Raw genomic sequence first — 22,539 nt, 5'->3', positions numbered from 1 at the left:
CTCTCTTTCCACCACATGGGATCACACTCACTTTGGTGGTCAGCCTTTCACAGCAGGTGCTTTTACCTTACGAGCCATTTCACTGGCTGTTGAGACTAATTTTTAGAGAAGAAGCTACGGAAGATTGTATTTGCCAAGTGTGACCTAAGCTGGTGTTTGTGGCTTTTACCCTTGGCCAGGAGGTTCTGCAGATGCTCAGAACCAGCTCTGTAGCTCCCTGTAGACTTGGTCAGTTATGCACTGGAGGAAGTTCTCACTGCAAGCTTGCATTGCTTCTGTTTCCAACAAGAAAATACCATCACCAGCTTGAGCAGCGGCATTAATTAGAACTGGTTTTGCATTCATGAAATTTCCCACCAAAGAAAAAGGATTCACTACCAGGAGTTTCTCTCAAGAAAATTAAATAAATAAACAAACAGTTTGTAAACTACTTGATTGGTGGAGTAACTGGAGTTAATTGTCTGGACATATGTAGCCTATGAGCTGCTTGGTAAGCACTTTGCATATGTGATTAGATAGATTTGCATGTGTAATTGCATTGATTTGTCTTTACCTTCTATAATGTGTTTGACATGACTTAGACACACCATCTTAGTCTGTTAAGCCTGTGCTCACAGGACACAGTGGGACTTAATATATTTTATATCTTAATATTTTTCCCTCTTAAAAAATTTTTCACACATTTTAATATAATTCCATTTTCCCTTTCAAAAGCAAGCATAAAAATGTGCTCTAAATGGGTATCACAATAATTGAAAAATAACATGTAAAAAATACTGCATGGTAATCTCACCTCTAATCCAGACTTTCACAAGTATGAGATAGGAGAATTGTCAGGGCCAAACTGAACTACATAGTAAGACTCTCAAAACAAATTAAGAAAAGAAGAAACTAAAAGAAGGAAGGAAAAAGAAAAAAACTATATAATTAAAATGTGTCCATCTTAACACCTTCTAAAATTGTGACTGACATACTCTATCTTGATTGACATAGTACTTGGTTGATGAAAATGACTGGATTTTATTCAAAACCTTAAAGGAAGCGCTGTTATCAGTTTAGGATGTGACACTGTTTTCTTTGCTGCTCACACTCAGGCAGATCGGAATAGAGGTGAAAGACTTCGGGAAGAGTTGGAGAACTGGGTTGGCCTTTCACTCAGTCATCCATGCCATCCGGCCTGAGCTCGTGGACCTGGAGAAGGTGAAAGGTAGATCTAACCGAGAAAACCTGGAGGACGCCTTCACCATTGCCGAAACACAGCTGGGCATCCCAAGACTACTTGATCCCGAAGGTACACAGAGCAATCCTCAAGGGTTATATGTGAGCCATAGCATGTTTGTATGTGCCTGACCCACACATTACATGACTTCTGGGATTCCACAAAGAAACATGATGCTGGAGAGGCCGTGACAGAATAATAACCATCTGCTCTGTGTCTTTTATGTGTTTGTCACCCTGTTGGGGGGAATGGATTATGATGCCAATGTTCCAGGCAGCTCTTTGCCATTGGCATATCAGCTTGGTGCACAGAACTTAAAACATCCTTTTGATGGCTCTAAATTCATATTTCTCTACCCAAAGATCAGTGCAACTCTCAGACCTCATCAAAGTTTCTTTGACCATGGAAGGTGGTTAATGCAGGAACACACAGCCGATCAAAGTGTCAGCAAAGAATGTCAGTCACAAATGGGACATGTGTATCCTCCCCACCTCCCCAAGGCTAAAGGAATATGCAGAAGAGATGGCAGAAATCTTGTAGGATTCAGTCGTTAGAGAGAATAGGAGTGAAACAGTGTCTTCTAGTATGACCGGACCACCGCACTCATAAACTCACGGTGGCTATGGTTGTCTGCATAACATCAGATTAGTCAACATTCCAACAGAGAGTGGGATGGAATTCATGAGTGCAGCCATAATTGAGGAGCTGTGGACAGCTAATGGCTTCTAGGGAAGGCGGAGTCACTTGTCACTTATCTTTAAGAGTGGGGCTCGCCGGGCGGTGGTGGCGCACGCCTTTAATCCCAGCACTCGGGAGGCAGAGCCAGGCGGATCTCTGTGAGTTCGAGGCCAGCCTGGGCTACCAAGTGAGCTCCAGGAAAGGCGCAAAGCTACACAGAGAAACCCTGTCTCGAAAAACCAAAAAAAAAAAAAAAAAAAAAAAAAGAGTGGGGCTCCTGGTAGGTCAATGGTGCTCCAGTAGGTAGTTCTACACCCAGGAATATGTGGGTAATACAAATTGAATTTGATAGGTGTTTTAAGGGACATGAAGTTTGAGAGAAGGCAGGTAGGAGTGAATCTGTGAGGAATTTGGGGTAAATATGATCAAATATAGTATATGAAATATCAAATAAGTTTTTAAAAAGATATTCCACTGAGAGGTTTTCATGGTATGTGTGTGAGGGAGGGAGCTGTGATAGGGTAAAAAATTTATCTATAACCTCCCCAAAGTCTGAAAGAATTAGAAGATCATAAAAGAAAAATCACATATTTACAGAATGGGCAGCACTTAGAAATGCTGCAAACCACCCAGTGTTGGGATGTGAGTCAGCAAAGTTCCCAGGGGTGACTATTATTTATCCTTCTGGTTGTTATTGGAAAGGCTGGCAATTTGAAGATATTTTGGAAATAGGATTGGCTTTTTCAAGGCCTCAGAGACAATTCGGATACCTTCAATAACTGTTAATAAAAGAGTAAGTTGTTTATTTTGGTGAAGTAAAAATAGCCAAGTAAGTTATCCAAGTGCTATGGGTCATTTTCTATTTGGCTTGGTAATTATGGAATTTCTACTTAATTAGTAATTTGTACATTCATTATGTATAAATATAAACATAGAGTGAATACAAACATGTTAAAATGAGCTTTTAGAACGAGCTCCCTTGACTCTACAGCAAAGAGTATTCCCTTGCATTTTCCAAGAAAAACTCACAAAGACCTGTGTGGGCTCCCTCAGATGAGAGGCCTGTGAAAATCCTTGGCTGAGTGAGGATCCCGTGTTGGGCCCAGTGTTCACTAGCACAGGCACAGGCAAGACCTTAGCCTTGTTGTTTTTTTTTTTCCACAAGAAAATCAGGAGGAAAACTACACATTTCAGCCATCAACTTAGAGGATGAAAGAAAGACAAAATATGAGGCCGCAGACATGGCTCCATGGTTAAGGGCACTGGCTGCTCTCACAGAGGACCTCGGTTTAGTCCCAGTACCCATAGGGTGACTCACAACAGCCCGTAACTTCAGTTCCTGGGATCTGATGCCCTCTTCTGGCTCTGTTGGCACTGACATATGCATACACTCAGGCACAGACACGTAAATACATCTTTTTTTTTTTTTTTTTTTTTTTAAATAAGTCCACGTTTCCTAGTGCAGAATCATTCTGATCCCTTAACATAGGAGAACTTTTTGATCAGAAGCTGAGACCAAGCCTGGTGTGGTGACACACCTTTAATACCAATACTTGGGAGGCAGGTGGGTGTTCATGAGTTCAAGGCCAGCCTGACCTACATAGTGAGTTCCAGGCCAGCCAAAGTTGCGTAGTGAGACCCTGTCTCAAAAAAAAAAAAAAAAAAAAAGAAAAAAAAAAAAAGAAACATAAAACTGAGAATATCTGTTCTAGTTTGTTTTCTATTATTGCAAAAACAGACCGAAAGTGACTTGAAGGAGAGGTTTATTTCATCTTATGGCTTATGGTGGTCCATCAAGAACCAGGAACTCTGAGCAGAAACTCATTGCAGGAATCTAGAGGCAGGAACAGAGATCACGGAGGACTGCTGCTTACAAGCTTGCTTTTCCATGGCTTGTTCAGTTTGTTTTCTTACATACCCAAGGTCACCCACCCAGGGGTGATCCCGCCCACAATGAGCAGGGCCCTCCCACATCAATCATTAATAAAAAAAAAATGCCTTACAGAATTGCCCACAGGGTCTGACAGAGGCATTTCTTTTTCCAGTTTAAGCTCCCTCTCCCCAGACGACCCTCCCTTGTGTCAAGTTGACAATATCTAATGAGTGCACTCCCAAATGTGTAATTTTCTTAATGCAAACTCTTCAAAAATCCATATAGCCAATCTGAATGTATAAACTTTTAGAAAGTTGGATTAAAATAGAATAATACCTTTTATAGTAGTTATTTTAGAAATATATATATTTGTATAATTAATGGAATATATTAGGTATCACGAAATTATGCATTACATGTTAGTACAGAATTAACAAGATATATTATTAAATCATGACATAGGTCATATGTTAAATATAGCTTCTCTTTCCCTTTTCACATTTCCAGAAGCAATTTTACTCCCTCTTCACATTGTGTCTTCACCTCAGAAATTTCAGATCCTTCATTTTATTCCCTTATTAAGTCACAGGAGTCATCTCACTCTTTACAAATCCCTAGAAACGAAATCTCAAGTCTCAAGGGGCCTTTATAAAGTAATGAGTTAGTTTCACATTTGAGTGTGGCAGTTGGAGTTTGTTTTATTTGCTTCTGGCTGCACACATTGCTTTGCAAAGGGTTTGTTACTTTTTGATACTTACTGACTTATTTACATTTGAGTGGTGTGTGTAGCTCCACCCCATGTTTTTATCTGATTTATGCTGATTTTGCATAAATATTAGTAGGTTCAACAACCATGTTGATGGAGATGCTTTAGGGCTGTCTCTTAAAGAGTGTTTGTCTAAAGCACTGTAATTTGGAATGTCCACGGAGAAGAAGCTCTCTGAAAAGTCAGATGTAGTAAAATTTATCAGGGCACATTATTTGTGACTTGGTAATATTTATGACTATGCAAGCAGTCGCTAGCATTACACATGTGGACATTGTGATCCCACATGCTCACTCAGCTTCTCAGCTTCCCATGTTACTGTATTTTAATTAACGGACAGGATACCTAAGTAATCATGCAGCATCTTCAATGAATGATTAATTGGCCTCAAAATGGCCTACAAGAAATGTGTGCTACCTTCCCCAAAACTCTCCCTCAATACGTGTCACTTTTCCGTGTGATAACATTTCTACCCAGTATCATCCAGACTAACCTGTTCTTACTAGTAATTCTATTTTCTTCCTGGTTCAGGATGGAAGTTTGGGATACCACAGCTACATTTCAAAACTTGATGTAAGTAAACACCTAAGAAATGAATTAAATCATAATTGAGTTTTGTTTTTACAGATGTTGATGTGGACAAGCCAGATGAGAAGTCTATTATGACCTATGTAGCCCAGTTTCTGACACAATATCCTGATATCCATGGTGCAGGCTGCGATGGGCAAGACATTGAGGTAGGGGTTTGCTATCTCTGAATTGATGCCCACTCCATGAAGAGAGCATACTTTTTTTTATTAAGAAATTTTTTATTTATTTTCCATACCAATCACAGATCCCCCTCTTCCCTCCTCCTGCCCCTCCAGCCTTCCCCCAACCCACCCCCTATTCCCTCCTGCAAGAAGGTAAGGCCTCCCATATTTTGTACATGCATACTGTTTTGAAGAAGTTGATCAGACTGAATTGTAATATGAGAACAAGGCTGTAAATTTAATTACAACTGAGTAAGGAATATGTATCTGCAGATAGGATGGGATTAACAAAGATTTCTCTGCTTCATATGACAGGTACACCAGGCAGAACATTGCCAGTAATAAATGTTATAATTAAATGGAAATTAAGGAGAGTCAGCAGTTGAGGTCTTTAATACACCACATCAAGTATACACAGAGTCTGGTGGTTCCTTGTGCTCCTCGGTCTGCTGGAATTTAATTTAGAAAATTTCAAAGTTTATATATTTGCAGAAAACACGGACATAAGGCATAATTTGCACAAGTTCTAATTAATCACTGTAATTAGATTTTCCAGCTTTCGATAGTTTAAGTGAGGTTTCACTTTTCAACATGCTCAGATGACCTGTGTTCACTGTCATAAAATTTGAAATCTTGGACAAAAAGATTTGTCCTGTCTTTGACCTTCGTTCTAGAGAGAATGTGTTCTGGGAAATGCAAACTAAAGTACTGTGTTGCTATTACTTTCTAGCATGTTTATGTATATGTAGACTCACAGTATTTTACAAAAAAGTTACAGCACCCCAGCAACTTCAGTTATTTTTGCATTAATATGAAAAACTGTGCAAGTCATTGTGTGCATGGACAATAATTTATTTGTATAAGCTTAAGCACTGTAAATTCCCAATTATCTGTGACAAATAACAGGATGAAATAGTCTTAGAAGATTATTTCTTTGGAGTGCAATTCCTAATCTCACTTGAATTTTAAACTGTCAGTGATATTTGACGTCTTGATCAGGCTTCAGTGGAGAACGCCTGTCCTATTTTGCATTCCAGTCGGCCCACCAGATGCCTCATTTCCTAGGATGTGACAACGGCGGACACAATGTTCTAATACTTGGAACTCGAATTGCATTCTTCTAAACTATAGCATAATGGATTTGCCACCACACAGTTTAAATTTTATTTTAAGGTTAAGTAGCCCAGGGCACGTGATGAACGAGTTTCTGCAGTGCCTCTGTCTCCATTCATTGCCCTGATTTCGATTGGAATTTTGGAGCTGTTTGAGAATATAAAGAAAATCTATACAAAGCAAATGCTTTTAAAGAAGTAAATAATAAAAACTTTAAAAAAAAAAAAAAGGCCCAAGAAGGAAAGAGTCAGGGAGCAGAAGCCAAGTCTGCAAGAACAACAGGTATTGGGCCGACAGGATGAGTCAGTGTCTCAGGAAAGGATGGAGTGAAGTAAAGGCGACTGCTGTTTCAGGGTGCTCTGGGCAGAATTCATTGAGTGGTTGGTAGAACCGGGCTTCTTAGAACTATGGTTTGGGAAGCTTTTTTGTTCTTGATCTTTCCAGCATCCAGGAAAAGACTGACCATTAGAATAGTTTACCGTGATTATAAAGCGAATATGCCTGAGAAGCCCAGGAAAGACTCAAGCGAAGCCCATGCTCTTGCCAGTGTGGATTCATACCAGAGTGTGGTAGATCAGGCCTATAGGTTTTCATGGCAAACCTGGACTTGCAAGTTGCTGTGTGGGTGAGAAATTTTATTTAAAGTACTCGAGTCACCCACACACAATACAGGTTTCCAGCTTGCTTTCATATTTGAAATGTGTAGATGTTCCCCAAAGTGGATTTATGAGTGATCTGGGTTTTCAGTTTTTACTGTGGGGGTGTCTCTGATATGAATTGTTTTTTTTAGACAAGTAACTCTGGACTAGCAACATTTGATGGGCAAAAGAGGATACCTGTGAGCAAGAATTCAAGGCAAAAATCCTTAGAAATAAAAAAACCACACACATATACTCACATACACACATGGGACACACACCAGGCACACACACAGGACATGTACATGGTACATACACACAGAGAAAACACACACAAAGGACATAGAAAAAGGACACACAGGCACAGAGGACACACACCAAGGACATACACACACACACACACACACACACACACACACACACACACACACACAGGACTTACACACTTACACGCACAGAGGAGACACACTTTTCAGTACACTTAATGAAAGGGGCTTCAATATTAAGAGATTAACAATAATGTAGGGAATATATTTTGACTATTTAAAAAATATTTTTCTCCGTCCTTTTCCTTAATAGTAAGACTTGAATGACATTTTCCTGGTCATCTTAAAATTAACTTTAAGAAAATGTTTCATAAACTTTGTTCCTTGATGTGAGATTTTATATATAGGAAATAAGCATCTAGAGCTGAATATTTTAATAAAATATATTTTAGAGCTCGCATTTCTCAAAGCCTTCAATGGTGCCTAACAGTATAAATAAACTTTGCAGATTTTACTGGTTTCTGTATTAGGGTGACACATGCCATCCTTCAGAATCTTTGGTATTTGTTTACTTGGGTCTTAGTAAATTTCTTAGTCCATTTAAAAATAATAGCTTATTTTTGCATATTTGGTTTCTGTATCCCTTCTGTGACTCTATTTCAATGAAATATGTTATGGATGCATTAAAAATATGATTTCCTGGGCCGGTGGCTTGGCACAGTGGGTAAAGAAGCATGCTGTCAAGGCTGGCTGACATGGGAGCTCAAATCCCTGGGCCTGCGTGGTGGGAGGAAAGAACTGACTCCTGTAAGTTGTCCTCTGACCGCCACATACATGCTGTGGATGTACGCACTCCCCACCTAGTAGTCCTTACACTCGTACAAAGTAAGGCAAGTGTAAATAGATGCATATTCATACATGCACACACACGCGCGCGTGCACACACACGCACACACACACACACACACACGCACACACATGCACACACACACACACACGCACACACACACACGCACACACGCACGCACACACGCACACACACACGCACACACACACACATAACTTTTCTTACTGAAAGTGTACACTCATTGTGCCATTCATTAACCAATAAAACCAATGAAGAAACTTGTCACTTAAGATATTCCGTGGGCAATTTGTACTAGGTCATAAGTGAATAAAATAGGCCAGTTGACTCAGTTCAATTACCTAATAACCGTTCGATTACTATTTTTTTCCCTCAGAATATTATTGGCTAACCTCAGAAGGTACTGCACAGTCTTAACTGTGGTACTCATAGAGAGATTTGTATTCTGTCAGTGTACTAACAGGGGAAAATATGAGTCTATATAGTCTTTCCTCACACGTTTCTCCTAAAATATTTGAAATGATTTCAAAGCATGTCTACAAATTATATGTATTGCCACATATGACGATTTCAAGTTCAAATAAAAACATCACCCGCCAGCTAATTTCATTGACTTCCTGGAAGCCATATGTAAACATTTTTAAGTCATTATATGTCTTAAACTATTATCTATCAATAGACAAATGCCTCCCCAATGATTTTCATCTTTTTCTACATAATTTTTGTTATTTTTGCTCCTGATTTATGTTATGTGTCTGTATATTTTCATATTATTAGGAATTATTTCCAGTTTTCCCAACTTTTGCAAATTTTATACAAAATTCTAAGGTAAGATTGAAGGAGTCTTGAATGAGCGTTTCAAATATTCTTCACTCCTTAGCTTCTTCATCATTTCTTTGCATGTATCTTTTTCATGCTTACCTTTCTTTTAATATGTTAATTTCATGTTAATTATCCATCATGCAAATTTCTTTACTATCTAGCATAACAAATAATATATGTCTGTGTGACTAAACATTATTGCCAACCTAAGCCCACTAATTTTTAATTAAAATAAGGTATCAAATAATGTACTTAACAGCACTAATAAAAGGAGATATATAGTGATTATGTTGGCTTTTCTGAAATGTGAAAAACAAAAGTAGAAATCAAGCAAAATGACTATTTTGAAATCTTAAACTATTAAGCAGAAAACCACTAAAAAGATAATTCCCAGTGTGAGGACATCTCTTTCACTAGATACTGGGTCACGTGGCTCAGCAAAGTCAATCTATGTAGTAAATACTCAGAAGCATTTGCAGAATGAATGTTCATGTTCAAGGTCTTGAGTGCTTAGCCTATCTTTTAGTATCTCCATATTTCTTGTTATAATTTCTAGACCCTGGGCATATATATCTATCAGTGCAATAGACTTATGCCAACATGGGGATAGAAAGCTAGAAGTAACTAATTTTATGTCAAATATGAAATTATCTTTATTTCCTGATCCACACAACCTAAGTTTTGGCCTTTACAAACGTGTCATAAAAATATAAATGTGCCTTTGTGTTTGAGAGGGAGACAGGAAGGGAATGCTGGCAGTTTAGCTGCTTGGTGTGATGATGTTTGGCATGAAATTAGGCAAACAGACCTTTGTACCTTTTAAATGCATGTAGAAGTCACCATTTGAAGAAAAGCCACTCAGCCTATAGTTTATGAGACTCTTGGTATTGTTTGGAGCTTCATTTCCCTCTTACAAAGGGAGTCATTGACTGTAAAAGCGCCTGCATCTCCTTTACCTTTTCAGATGATCTGTCCCTCCCCCATCACCGTGGGAGTTCTGTGGGACAGACTCCAATACAGTTATTTCAGAGCACAATCCTCCGATGATTCCTGAAGTCATTTCAATCAGTAACCAGCAGCTGCTCTTAGGGTCAGTTCCCAGTGTATGTCAGAAGCAGATGTTGACAAGATAGCTGTCATGGACAGTATGGCAGTGACATTCACAGCTCACTGTGACAGAAGCCAGGGAGGGTGAGCGGCCACTTTGACCTCTCATTCCTGAGAGATAAAACAGGGGGTATTTTCCCTGCCGGACCACGCTGTGCATTCATTTTTAGTTCATGGTGTGCATGAAAACCAAAGAATAACAAAATGTGAGCTTGATTACATTCACCTGCTCATTCAAAATGAGCATCATGGGTTAGAGATGATTTTACAGGCTGGCCCCCGTTTCAGTGTTTTCTTGATAAATATTCTACCAATTAATCATTATTCCATAGTCATCTGTTGAGAGATCTCGATTGTCAAGCCCCACATTAGCCACTGGAGATAAAAACAATTGCAGACATCAGGCTGGATGGATATAGGGGCTAAGGCTGTTACAGGTTCATAGAGGAGAGTCCTCTAGGTGGCTCTGTATGCTGATAACAAGCAGCCTTGGGGTCGCTTGAATATTTGTTTGTGATAGAAATTCTTGAGTCTTTCCCACATCTATTGAGCCAGGAAGTCTGGGTGTGTGCTCACCACGTGGGTTGTCACAGTCCCTTCAGGTGAGTGTAATACATTTTAAATGTTGAGATGAGCTAGCCTTGGAAACTCCCAGCTCAGACTTGTATTCCAGGAAGAACTCGCAGAGAAGATCTCAGGAACAGGGAAAAATAAGTGTTCAGGAAAAAGAGAGCCACATCTACAAGACCCAATGATGGGACAGGTCATAGATCATACCAACATTGTGTGCCTGTCTCTGTCCTGAGCGACATCAAATTATCGCCCAAATAATAGGAAGGATGTGTGACTGGTCAGGCCAGGAAGATGCTGTAGTTGAAAGCCATTTGAAAAATTAGAATTTTCACTTCATTGATACTGGAATGTTTCTGCTTTTATTTTTAGATATGGATAAGTAAAAGAATACTGGACAATTCATTCTGCAGATGACTTGGTACATCTATAATAGGAATCATGCAGCAAGGGTGTAGAAAATAATATTGAGCAGTCTAAGTGTGTTTTCTGTGTATATCTTAAGTATAGTAATAGTATATTTAAAATAATAATATGTGTCATTTGTCTAATGTTATTATGATGACTATGTGACAACCAAAATTTATCCCATCCATAGCAATTCCCTGGGTTATCAATGACCGTGTTTTCGGAATCAACCCTCAGGCTTATGTCTCTGTTACAGATACCATTTTTTTTTCCTGGGTATATTTTGGATGCAAGATGTTCTGTTTTGAGCATGTTTTTCCCTTATTAATAAGCTGGTGCACTAACCTAAGTCAACACAAACTTTCCCATAGTGTTGATGGAAGGAAAGGAAGGCAGATAATTTTAGTGCTTAAAAGATATCTTATCAAATCAGTTTTATTTCTTATACTTCAAAAAGATGAAGAACAAGGAGAAGAACATTTTTAGAAATAACTGGTGTATACCAAATACTAATTATAATCAAAGACTAATTTTACAGTTACTAATAACTTTGCAATGTTTCCCTGGTTTCCAGAGAGAAGACAAGCTAGTTTTGAAGGAAACCAAAGTCTGGATAGAACAATTTGAGAGAGATTTGACGAGAGCACAGATGACCGAGTCAAGTCTGCAGGACAAATACCAGGTAAGTGTGCAAAAGAGATCTAGACATTTCAAAAGCTTTTCATGGAGGACTGAAGATATATCACATAATGTATGTCTAATCTTCCAAATCATATTTATAAGGAAATTGTTTAAATAAGTAACAAGCATTATCTTAAGTTTGAACAGAACAATTCTCTTTCTATCTAAGTGGGTACTTTGAAGTTGCACTATGCCCTCAGTAGAGAGTTGAGTTGCCACCATTTTTGACAGTCAGTTTTATCCACAACACAGGACAAAACCACAGAGCCATTGTTTTCAAAGACCTTTTGGGGTTACAGATGTCAACAGACATAAAAATCCACTAAAATAAACAACTGATTTGAGACCCCAGAGAACTACCAAAATAAATGGAGTTTAAAAAAAGAGTTTCATAAGTATTTGCTGAGGGTCCACAGAGGGAATGAGTTTCTTCTGTGACCTGTCCAGGTCAAGACGGTTGCCCTTGAGCTGAAGTCATGGTGCTGTGTCCAGTCTCCCTACGATGTCACCAGCTGACTTTCTGCTTTCAATTTACACTTCCAAGAAGAACTTGCCACAGCAGGTTTTTCCCATTAAAAAGTTGTGACTTCTTCCCCGCCGAGTGGCCATTTTCCTCCCATTTCAAATTCCACTTCATTTTAGTGGGCAAGCTAAATGTAACACATTCTGAGCAATATTCTCTCACATACTCCACCCTTGTTACAGTTCAGCCCTTTTTTCTTTTTCTTTTTCTACCAGAAAGGTGCAGTGATGTGAGACATCCAACATGGCAGACAATAAAGAACTTGAATGTGTGATGTTATACACTTTTGTAAATATTCCTAAATTCAGATGGCCATGCCAACATTGATATGTTTTGGTTTTTTTCAACTTGCCAAAACAATAAATTTAATTTATGCTTACTTTCCATGGATTCTTTTGCTTTGAAACTCAGTGTAATCTTCTTGTTTGCCCAAAATAAAATTCTCTGCGATGAGCTGCATTATAAAATGATTAAGCCAGCAAACTGAGAACAGAGTATAGAAACAGAGTAGATGGGTTTGTTTTGTTTGTGAGTAAATTTTAGCTGTAGCACAAACCATCAAAAACTAAATCTCCCAGCAGGACCACGTGTTATTTTTTAAGGAGATCAGGAAACAAACAAGCAAACGAAACAGGAATAGAAAGTCTCCTTCTGCACCCATGACTGTCAGCATTTAAAACAAGGCTGAACTGCCTATTCACAGTCTGCATCTAGGGGAAGTTCTCCTTCATGTTCCTATTATAGAATCCATATTTTCTTCTTGTTCAGCTCGTCAGAAGCAACACACCTCTAGTTTTTCCAAACACAGAATTCCGTAGGACGGAATTAAAGATTGCTTTCACATTTTGGTATCCTCTGAATTCCATTAAGTCCGAGGGAGGGGAAGATGGAGCTTATGGTCAAGTTTGTGTTTGTCAACTCCCCCCAGTGTCCTTCAAGGGAATTTGCATGTTTGTAACTGAAATTCTCTCCAGAGTCTGCTGGACCCTGGAGGGCTTCCCCCCTGTTCTCTGGTCTAACTGTACATCTTAATGGCATTTCCAGTTCAAACCTGGGAAGTGGAGTCATGTTTTAGATGTTCAAATCTATGACTAATGGTTGTTTTCCATTCCTTATCTGTGAATAGAATCACTTTGTATATGTGCTAGTTTATTATAAAAAAAAACCATACAACTTCAGGATGACCATTTTTATATTAGTTTCAAGCCTATGGTTCGAGGTCTAAACATAATGAAATTTTAAATATTCTGTGGCATACTTAAAAATTTTATGGCATAAGATTAAATGATTATTATTTAAGTAACAAGGCCCCACAGGTAACCTCTTTGAACAGGATTGCTTAAATGTAAATATAAGTATGTTTAATTCAGCATTATTTGACACATATAATCAATATGATAATATTATAATGTTTATATAATAATATGAAGAACTATAAATAATATTATCTCTTGCTAAAGCAATTATTTTGTTCATTAGTATATATAAATTCATAGTTTTAATTAACTATACTTCCCTGGTAAATATGAACTGGTTCATAAATTACTAACTAGAAAGAATCTGTTTTAATGTTTTAAATTTATTTTTAAGTAATAGTTGTACTCTTTAAACGTTTCATGCATCATACAATATATATGCATCCACCACTACCTTCCATCAACTTATCTTAGTGCCCCTTACCCCATGTCTTCCCATCTTCATGTCCTCTTATTTATTATTGTTATTGATAACCCCTCGAGTCCGATTAGTGCTGCCTCTGTGGGCATACGTGTATGGCCACAAACTGGAGCATAAGCAAACTACCAGTTGCCATCCATAAGGGAGAGTGAGCCTGCCTCTCTTAGGAGCCATCAAGCGTCAATAGCTCCTCAGCTAAGGCTGGGACCTCAGGTGCCCGCCATGCTAGAATTTTGACTGGTTTGATCTTGTGCAGGTCTCATGCAGATAACTAGAGCTGCAGTGAGTTCATGAGTGCAACAGCGTGCCAGGTCCAGAAGTGGGCACCCCACAGCTTTCTTTCCCATACACCAGCTACTACTTTTTTTTTCTGCTCTCTATGGTGACATTCCCTGATCCTTGAATGGTGGAAAGTTGAGATACATGTCCCCCACACAACAGAGCACTCAGAACTGCTTATACTCTTCACTTTGACCAGTTATGAATCTCTGCATTAGCCACAACCCCCTGAAAAAAAAAGTGTCTCTTTAAAGTCAAGAGCAGTCCCAATCTACAAGTAGAAGGCTGTCTGACAGCGTGTCCATTTAGCAAACACAATAGGTTCTCTGCTGTGGGATGTTCTGTAGGTCCTGTGGGAGCCCATTCTCAGGTTCTTTGTGGTGTTACCCAGCAGGTCCGTATAGAGGATGATTAGGACCATGGGCCTGAGTGCAGGTGTTTGAGATGGTCTGCACTTGGCTGTGCTGGGGGATGGTCTGTATGTCAAGTTGCTCTGATTGGTTAATAAATAAAACCTGATCGGCCGTGGCTAGGCAGGAAAGATAGGTGGGACTAACAGAGAGGAGATATAAAAGGACAGAAAGGCAGAAGGAGACGCTGCAGCCGCCGCAATGGCCAGAGAGGCTGCAGCCGCCGCCATGACCAGAGACACTGCAGCCGCTGCCATGACCAGCAGCATGTGAAGACGCCAGTAAGCCACCAGCCACATGGCAAGGTATAGATGTATGGAAATGGATCAATTTAAGATAAAAGCACAGTTAGCAAGATAAGGACAGTTAGCAGGAAGCCTGCCACGGCCATGCGGTTTGAAAGCAATATAAGTGTCTGTGTTTACTTGGTTGGGTCTGAGCGGCTGTGGGACTGGCGGGTGACAAAGATTTGTCCTGACTGTGGCCGAGGCGAAAAAATTCAAGCTACATTTGGCGCCCGAACGTGGGGCTAAAGAAAAAAAAGGTTAAAGAAAAAAAGGGAAGAAAAAAAAAGGGACTAAAGAAAAAGGACAAATGAACAGGGATAAAGGCCGGTGTTATGAAAAAAAAAAAAAATACTAAAGACAAAGTCCCTGAACCAAGAGGCGCTCCAATAAAGTGTGATCTGAGAAGAATCCTCTCGTGGTGGTAAAGAGGATTCAGAACTCAACACACGGAGCGGTGACGTCGGTAAGTTCTCCAGGAACGGTGACGTCGGTAAACGCCCCACAGTTCCTAATTCTCTCTCTCAAATGAGCGGCAGCCGCCGGTTTGAGTTACTGGCGGGTTCCTGGTGTGTGTGCTTAACCTGCAATAAGGCGGAAATGAGGCCTCTGCAAATGGAACATTAAGCTGCGTGGTGGATTTAGCCTTTGCTAGTAAAAAAAATAAATAAATAAATAAAAGAGGTTTCTGGGCTACACGCTGCTTGGATAAAAGTGTAGACCCACTATTTCTGAGACTTGATAAGCCATGTAAAGATGGATATCACACAGAGAGTTTGGATTATATTGTCTTTGGGATTTTTAACTGCAGAAAAACATTTGATCGTAAGAGATGTTGAGTTAAACCAATATGTATATATTAAAGATATTTTGACTTTAAAATTTGGATATAAGGATGTGTTACTTTGGAAAGGAGACTCTGCTTTTGTCTCTACAGAAAGCCAGAGGCTATGGATTTTTTCCAGATTGAGATACATCAGGTTTGATCAGCCAAGACCACCTGAAAGGTCTCCGATGACACCATGGCCCAGATGATCCAACATCCAGAATCGTTTCAAGGCAACTGGCTCAGACGATACGGTCTCACGGACTACTCCATGATCCTAAAATTTTCTTTGCATCCCCATAAGATACAGCGCCCCCCTCCAGCAGGAAGTAGTTAAGAGAAGCTACGCCCAAATTCCCAAATATACCAAGCTGACTGTGGAGATGTGTAAAAGTTAAAACCTTCCTTTTTTAAAAAAAAAAAAGAAAGGGGAAGTGCTGTGGGATGTTCTGTAGGTCCTGTGGGAGCCCATTCTCAGGTTCTTTGTGGTGTTACCCAGCAGGTCCGTATAGAGGATGATTAGGACCATGGGCCTGAGTGCAGGTGTTTGAGATGGTCTGCACTTGGCTGTGCTGGGGGATGGTCTGTATGTCAAGTTGCTCTGATTGGTTAATAAATAAAACCTGATCGGCCGTGGCTAGGCAGGAAAGATAGGTGGGACTAACAGAGAGGAGATATAAAAGGACAGAAAGGCAGAAGGAGACGCTGCAGCCGCCGCAATGACCAGAGAGGCTGCAGCCGCCGCAATGGCCAGAGAGGCTGCAGCCGCCGCCATGACCAGAGACACTGCAGCCGCTGCCATGACCAGCAGCATGTGAAGACGCCAGTAAGCCACCAGCCACATGGCAAGGTATAGATGTATGGAAATGGATCAATTTAAGATAAAAGCACAGTTAGCAAGATAAGGACAGTTAGCAGGAAGCCTGCCACGGCCATGCGGTTTGAAAGCAATATAAGTGTCTGTGTTTACTTGGTTGGGTCTGAGCGGCTGTGGGACTGGCGGGTGACAAAGATTTGTCCTGACTGTGGCCGAGGCGGAAAAATCAAGCTACAGTTCTCCTACTAGGGTCGACGACCTCCACACTCATGGGTTTTTGACCATTTTTATAGTAACAGACACAAGATCGTGCCTGTAGAGGGGGCACAATCAGAAAGCACTTGTTCCCCTCATAGCCACTACCCATGCCATCGTCACACCAGTAGGCACGACCTGTCAGTGGGTCATTATTGAAGCATGCTGTGTCCAGCACTAGATAAGAGTGTCGATGTCTCAGCAACCTGTTGCTAGAGGGCTTCTCTCCAGATCCCACCAAGCCCCACAGTCCCACAACCCATGTATAAAATAATCACTCAGACGCTGATATTACTTATAAACTGTATGGCCGTGCAGGCTTCTTGCTAACTGTTCTCATATCTTAAATTAACCCATTTCTATAAATCTATACCTTGCCACGTGGCTCGTGGCTTACTGGCATCTTCATATGCTGTTTGTCCTGGTGGTGGCTGCAGTGACTCTCCCTCCTTCCTCCTGTTCCCTCAATTCTCCTCTCTCCTTGTCCCGCCTATACTTCCTGCCTGGTCACTGGCCAGTGTTTTATTTATACAGAGCGATATCCACAGCAGCAGCCTCCTTAGCACCTGGTGGCACTGTGTGAGCAAGCCAGGAGAGAGAGTTTCCTGGAGATTTCTCTATGTCCTGTAGCCAAGTTAGTGGCATCTTCAGCAATAGGGTCTTGCTATGTAGTTATGGTGGACAAACAAAACAGTGGCTATAGCCTGTGCTGTTTTGGGTGGCAATAACATCTGAGGAGGTAGCTTATGCCTGACACTGAGATTTTCATTTCATAACCCATGCCTTCTGGGAGCATCATTGTCTACCTGTGCAGGGTACTTCTGTTCAAACTCCAGTGTGTGTGTGTATGTGTGTGTGTGTGCATGCAAAGATATATTATAAACTAGTTGATTTCCATAAGGCATCACCATGTATCCTTAGTTTTGCTAACCCCCTACACATACACACACACACACACACACACACACACACACACACACACACACACACACACATTTTCTCATCTCCCCAAGACCTCTATCCCAATTTAGCCCTTTAACCCTGAGAATATCCCACCTCTCCCTCCACGTCACCTATGCTGTACTGCCCCCTAATTGAATTGGGGAGTATGTGGAAGATCATAGGCTTCCGTATAATTTCGGTATGCACCCTTCATTTCAGTTTAACCTTCCCCCAATACCTCCTTTTCTTGTTCCCCACCCCCCTCCATGCTTGATCTACTCCCAGTACTCTCTCACTCTCCATTCATTCTCCCCGATCTCCTCCCAGTACTCTCTCCCTCTCCATTCATTCTCCCCGATCTCCTCCCAGAATTCTCCCTCTCCATTCATTCTCCCTGATCTCCTCCCAGTACTCTCTCCCTCTCCATTCATTCTCCCTGATCTCCTCCCAGTGTTCTCCCTCTCCATTCATTCTCCCTGATCTCCTCCCAGTACTCTCTCCCTCTCCATTCATTCTCCCCGACCTCCTCCCAGTATTCTCCCTCTACATTCATTCTCCCCGACCTCCTCCCAGTATTCTCCCTCTACATTCAATTTATCTATACTCTACTATCCCTGTCCCTTAGCTGTCTACCTTTAGTGGCCCACTTCCAGGTTCCTGGCTTCCACATGGACTCCAGGTTAAATATATATAAAAAAAAACAACAACCAATATTCCAAGGTAGGATCTACATATGCAAGTGAACTGTCTGCATTTGTCTTTCTGGGCCCAGTGAGCTCAGTTATTATTATTATCATTATTATTATTATTATTATTATTATTATTATTATTTTAGTTCTGTCTGTTTCTATGCAGACTTTATAAATTCTAGGTGTTAGCCTTGCTTTTGGTACTTGTCTCTGCCAAATCACTTATGGGATGCCTAATAGTGTGTGTGTGTGTGTGTGTGTGTGTGTGTGTGTGTGTGTGTGTGTGTGTTTAGACAGAGCCAGAGAGGATGATGTGTCAAAAACACCAAACACGGTCAAGGTCTAAGGCAGGCTGGGTGTCATAAGTGCTGTTGGTAATGTCATCAACGACATGGCTGAGTGCTCTCCAAATGGACAGGATCCTTACCTAGGGGATGTGCTTCCCTTTGTTTCGGGTTCGGGGACTCATCACCACGTTGTTGCTGTGTTTCCTCTTTTAGTCGTTCAAGCACTTCAGAGTTCAATACGAGATAAAAAGGAAACAGGTGGAACATTTACTACAACCACTGCAGAGAGACGGCAAATTATCGCTTGAGCAAGCTTTGGTGAAACAGTGCTGGGAGAGAGTGTCCTCCAGGGTAAGCTTCATCTGGATGTGTGTGTCCCCACCAAGCTGTGTTCCGCTATCTTTCACAAGGGGTTATTGCATAAGTCCCTGCTCCCTCTGACTGAGGCTGGAGAGGATTAACCAAGGGAGGATTAACACTTGCCCTCTGGTCAGGTCCCCTGTCCATTGCTGGAAGTGCATGCTCTGGCAGCTGCTTCCCTGCTTCCCCATCCAAGACATGACTGCCATCAGCCGGGGACAGACAGAACTCCTGAAAGACCTCCTGGGTTCTCTGTCCTTCCAGACCGCCCTCCCTGGTTGTTTAGAAAAGGTGATTCTTATCTTGGAGAAGACTTTCTGGAATAGTCAAACCACTTCTCATAATCTATCATCCTGTTTTTCGGGTTTTTTTTTTCCCATAAATTCTATCCTTTAATTTATTAAATATGACATCATTATTGGCCTAGCAATGGCAGCACATAACTAATCCAAGAATTTAGAGGGCTAAGGCAGAGTATCAGAAGTTCATAGTAAAATGACTCAGTGGACAAAGGTGCTTGCTGTCAAGACTGGGATGGTCTGGAAGAGAGGCCTCTCCCATTTTCACCAAGTGTTGGTTTAAAATCTCCCAGTCTATACTTGCTGTTTTTTATCATCAAAGTAAGTGATTATGTGGTCCACAGAAAACATTTTGCATTGTTTATTTCCACACAATAACTTTTTTTTTTCTATCATCCTGTTTTATGAGGGGCTTGGGACCTTCCTGTACCAACAGGCAAGCTCATGTTCTGTACTTAGAGCATCTCTGCTTGTCTGGTCATTAAAAACTGTAAAGGAAAAGCTGCTTCATCTATATATTACCATCCTTCATCAAACCTTAACCATTAAGAGTGCAAAGCTCTGGACATCTTCTAGCACTAACAAATATTTTACTTGAATTGACCATGTTATTTAATTTGATAATTTCATGTTTCCTAAAAACTTTATCAAGGAATAGGAAGTTTCTAAGCTGGATTTCCTGCAGTCCAGGAGACAGTACCTGAGAAATGGGAGAAAAGCAAGAAATGGAGAAAATTTAGGAAAACACCTTTGGTTTCTGGACGAGGGAGATGGTTCAACAGGCATAAGCACTTGTCACACAAGTCTAAAGACCTGAGTTCAATCCACAGAACCCCTGTGAAAAGCCCAGCACAGGGGCTGGAGAGATGGCTCAGAGGTTAAGAGCACTGGCTACTCTTCCTGAGGTCCTGAGTTCAATTCCCAGCAACCACATGGTGGCTCACAACCATCTGTAATGAGATCTGGCGCCCTCTTCTGGCCTGCAGACAACACTGTATACATAATAAATCTTAAAAAAAAAAAAAAAGTTAGAAAAGCCCAGGACAGTGATGAGAGTCTGGAATTCTAGTGGATAAAATCACTTGTTGCATGAGCCTGACAACCCAAATCCAACCCCTGGAGCCCATGTAAAAAGTTGAATGTGCCTGTGCACATCTGTAATTCAAGTTCTCCTACAGAGAAATGTGAGGTAGACACAGGAAACCTGGGGCATGCGGGACAGCAGCAGCAGCAGCAAGGCAGACCCTTCATCAAAACAATGTATATAGAGAACAAGCCCATGAAACGCTGTCCCCTCACCTCCACACACCTGTCATGGCACACTCAAGTCTGCTCCCAATCCCTGCATGTGCTTGCACACACACATACACACTAAATAAATATTTTAACAAGAAAGATACTTAAAAACATCTAAAACTTTTGTCTTTGTCTAGAGCTATCTAGATAACTTCAGTTTTCTGGCGTCTTTCTGATGGTATGGGAGACTTCAGTGGGGTTCTCACATCTGGTGTATTAACACTGCAACCTCTGGGCTTGTCAGCAGACCTGGCCACTTCCATTCAGTGTGACTTTTGTCACACTGACATCAGTAGTTATTAAGTTACTCCCATAGACAAAAATCACTTACATGTTCTAACAATGTCCATTTCTCGTATGTGTTTTGTTTTCTCAAAATTTACTGTGACTTTCATTTCCTTCTCATGCTCAAAGCATTAAACTCTGAACATACTTCCTTTGATGATATTTATTGAATTAGCCTGGGTTTTTAATCTTTAGTCAACCTCAATTTCTGTCTCTCTCCCTCCCCTCACTCTCATGTGTGTGCATGTGTGTGTATGTATACACAATTGCATATGTGTGTACAAGATACTCACAGATGTACATTCATGCATTTGCATGCACAGCCATGTGCAATTCTCACAGAACTAGAGTTTTTAAATTTGACTAGGTGTGGCCCAGGGACTCCCCATCCCTACTTCCTCAGGTCTGTGATTGGTTACAAGCAGATGCCACCATATACAGGTTTCTTGTGTGCATTCTAGGAACCAAACTCAGGTCCTCATGCTTGTGTGGGGAGCCCTTCCCTTCTCTGAGCTGTCTTCCCAGACCCTCTTTGAACCTTCCGTAGATTTTTAAGTTCATTTAGGGGAAATTTTAGGAATTATCTTCTACAGCAGAGACATTGTATTCTCTTGTTTCAGCTCTTTGATTGGCATATACAGCTGGATAAATCTCTTCCTGCACCTCTGGGCACCATAGGTGCCTGGCTGTACAGGGCAGAGGTGGCCCTGAGAGAAGAGATCACCATTCAGCAGGCCCATGAGGAAACAGCCAACACAATACAACGGAAACTTGAACAACATAAGGTAAAATTCTGCTTAGAAACTGTCCTAGTTATTTTTCTATGGCTGTGAAGAGACACTGAATAAGACAACTGAAAAAAAGGAAGCATTTGGTGCAGGTGCTCAGTTTCAGATGGTTAGAGCAGGGACCATCACACGGGGGACCACAGCAGCAGGAGGGCAGAAATGGTCCTGGAGCAATTGCTGAGAACTTACAATTGATCCACAAGCAGGAGAGAACTAACTGGAAATGCAGTGAGCTTTGGAAATCTCAAAAAGTCCACCCCAGTGATACACCTCCTCCAATAAGGCCACACCTTCTGATCCTTCCCAAACAGTTCCACTAACTAGGGACCAAGTATTTAAACACAGGAGCCTATACTATAGGCCCTTTGGGGACCATGCTCATTCAAACCACCACAGAAACCTTTCCAGCGTGACAGTCCTGGAGTCCCTAGAGAGGCAGGTCATCAGAACCCACACAGGTTTGCCCCTCTGAATGCCCACCCGATGTAGTTTGCATACATCTTTCTTGGAGGTGCTATAATCTGTATTTTTCCTGCCTATACTCATTACTGATAATTTCAGTACTTTGATTTCTTAAAATATCTCCCAATTACTCTGAGGTAGGTTTTTGTATCTGCAGCCATCATTATTTCTGTTGCTATAGGTTATGTTTATATTTTTAAAAAGGTAAGCTTCCAGATGATATGAATTTATGTAATAATATGATTGACCATTGACTCTATACCTCCCTCACCTCTGTATTCTTTCTCAAAGAATGACAAACA

At 40.8% G+C, this 22,539-nt stretch overlaps 1 protein-coding gene across 19 annotated transcripts in view; it reads left to right on the top strand.

The window, feature by feature from the left end:
* The window catches only part of Syne1 (spectrin repeat containing nuclear envelope protein 1), a 484,186-nt gene that overhangs the window by 115,831 nt on the left and 345,816 nt on the right, over positions 1 to 22,539 (top strand). For 15 of the 19 annotated variants that reach the window (XM_015996795.3, XM_015996790.3, XM_015996796.3 and 12 more), the window contains 6 exons: positions 1,095 to 1,291; positions 5,164 to 5,273; positions 8,948 to 8,998; positions 11,652 to 11,759; positions 18,961 to 19,098; positions 21,608 to 21,772. In XM_015996795.3, the coding sequence (XP_015852281.1) occupies positions 1,095 to 1,291; positions 5,164 to 5,273; positions 8,948 to 8,998; positions 11,652 to 11,759; positions 18,961 to 19,098; positions 21,608 to 21,772 (769 nt within the window). The remainder of the gene's footprint in view (positions 1 to 1,094; positions 1,292 to 5,163; positions 5,274 to 8,947; positions 8,999 to 11,651; positions 11,760 to 18,960; positions 19,099 to 21,607; positions 21,773 to 22,539) is intronic. The other 4 variants (XM_042262341.2, XM_015996792.3, XM_076552828.1 and 1 more) reach the window with 2 other exon arrangements.

Source organism: Peromyscus maniculatus, chromosome 16, assembly GCF_049852395.1.
Source record: "Peromyscus maniculatus bairdii isolate BWxNUB_F1_BW_parent chromosome 16, HU_Pman_BW_mat_3.1, whole genome shotgun sequence".
NCBI classification, from domain to species: Eukaryota; Metazoa; Chordata; class Mammalia; order Rodentia; family Cricetidae; genus Peromyscus; species Peromyscus maniculatus.
The sequence above is the reverse complement of the archived record's forward strand: the minus strand, read 5'-3'. Positions and strand labels throughout refer to the sequence as shown.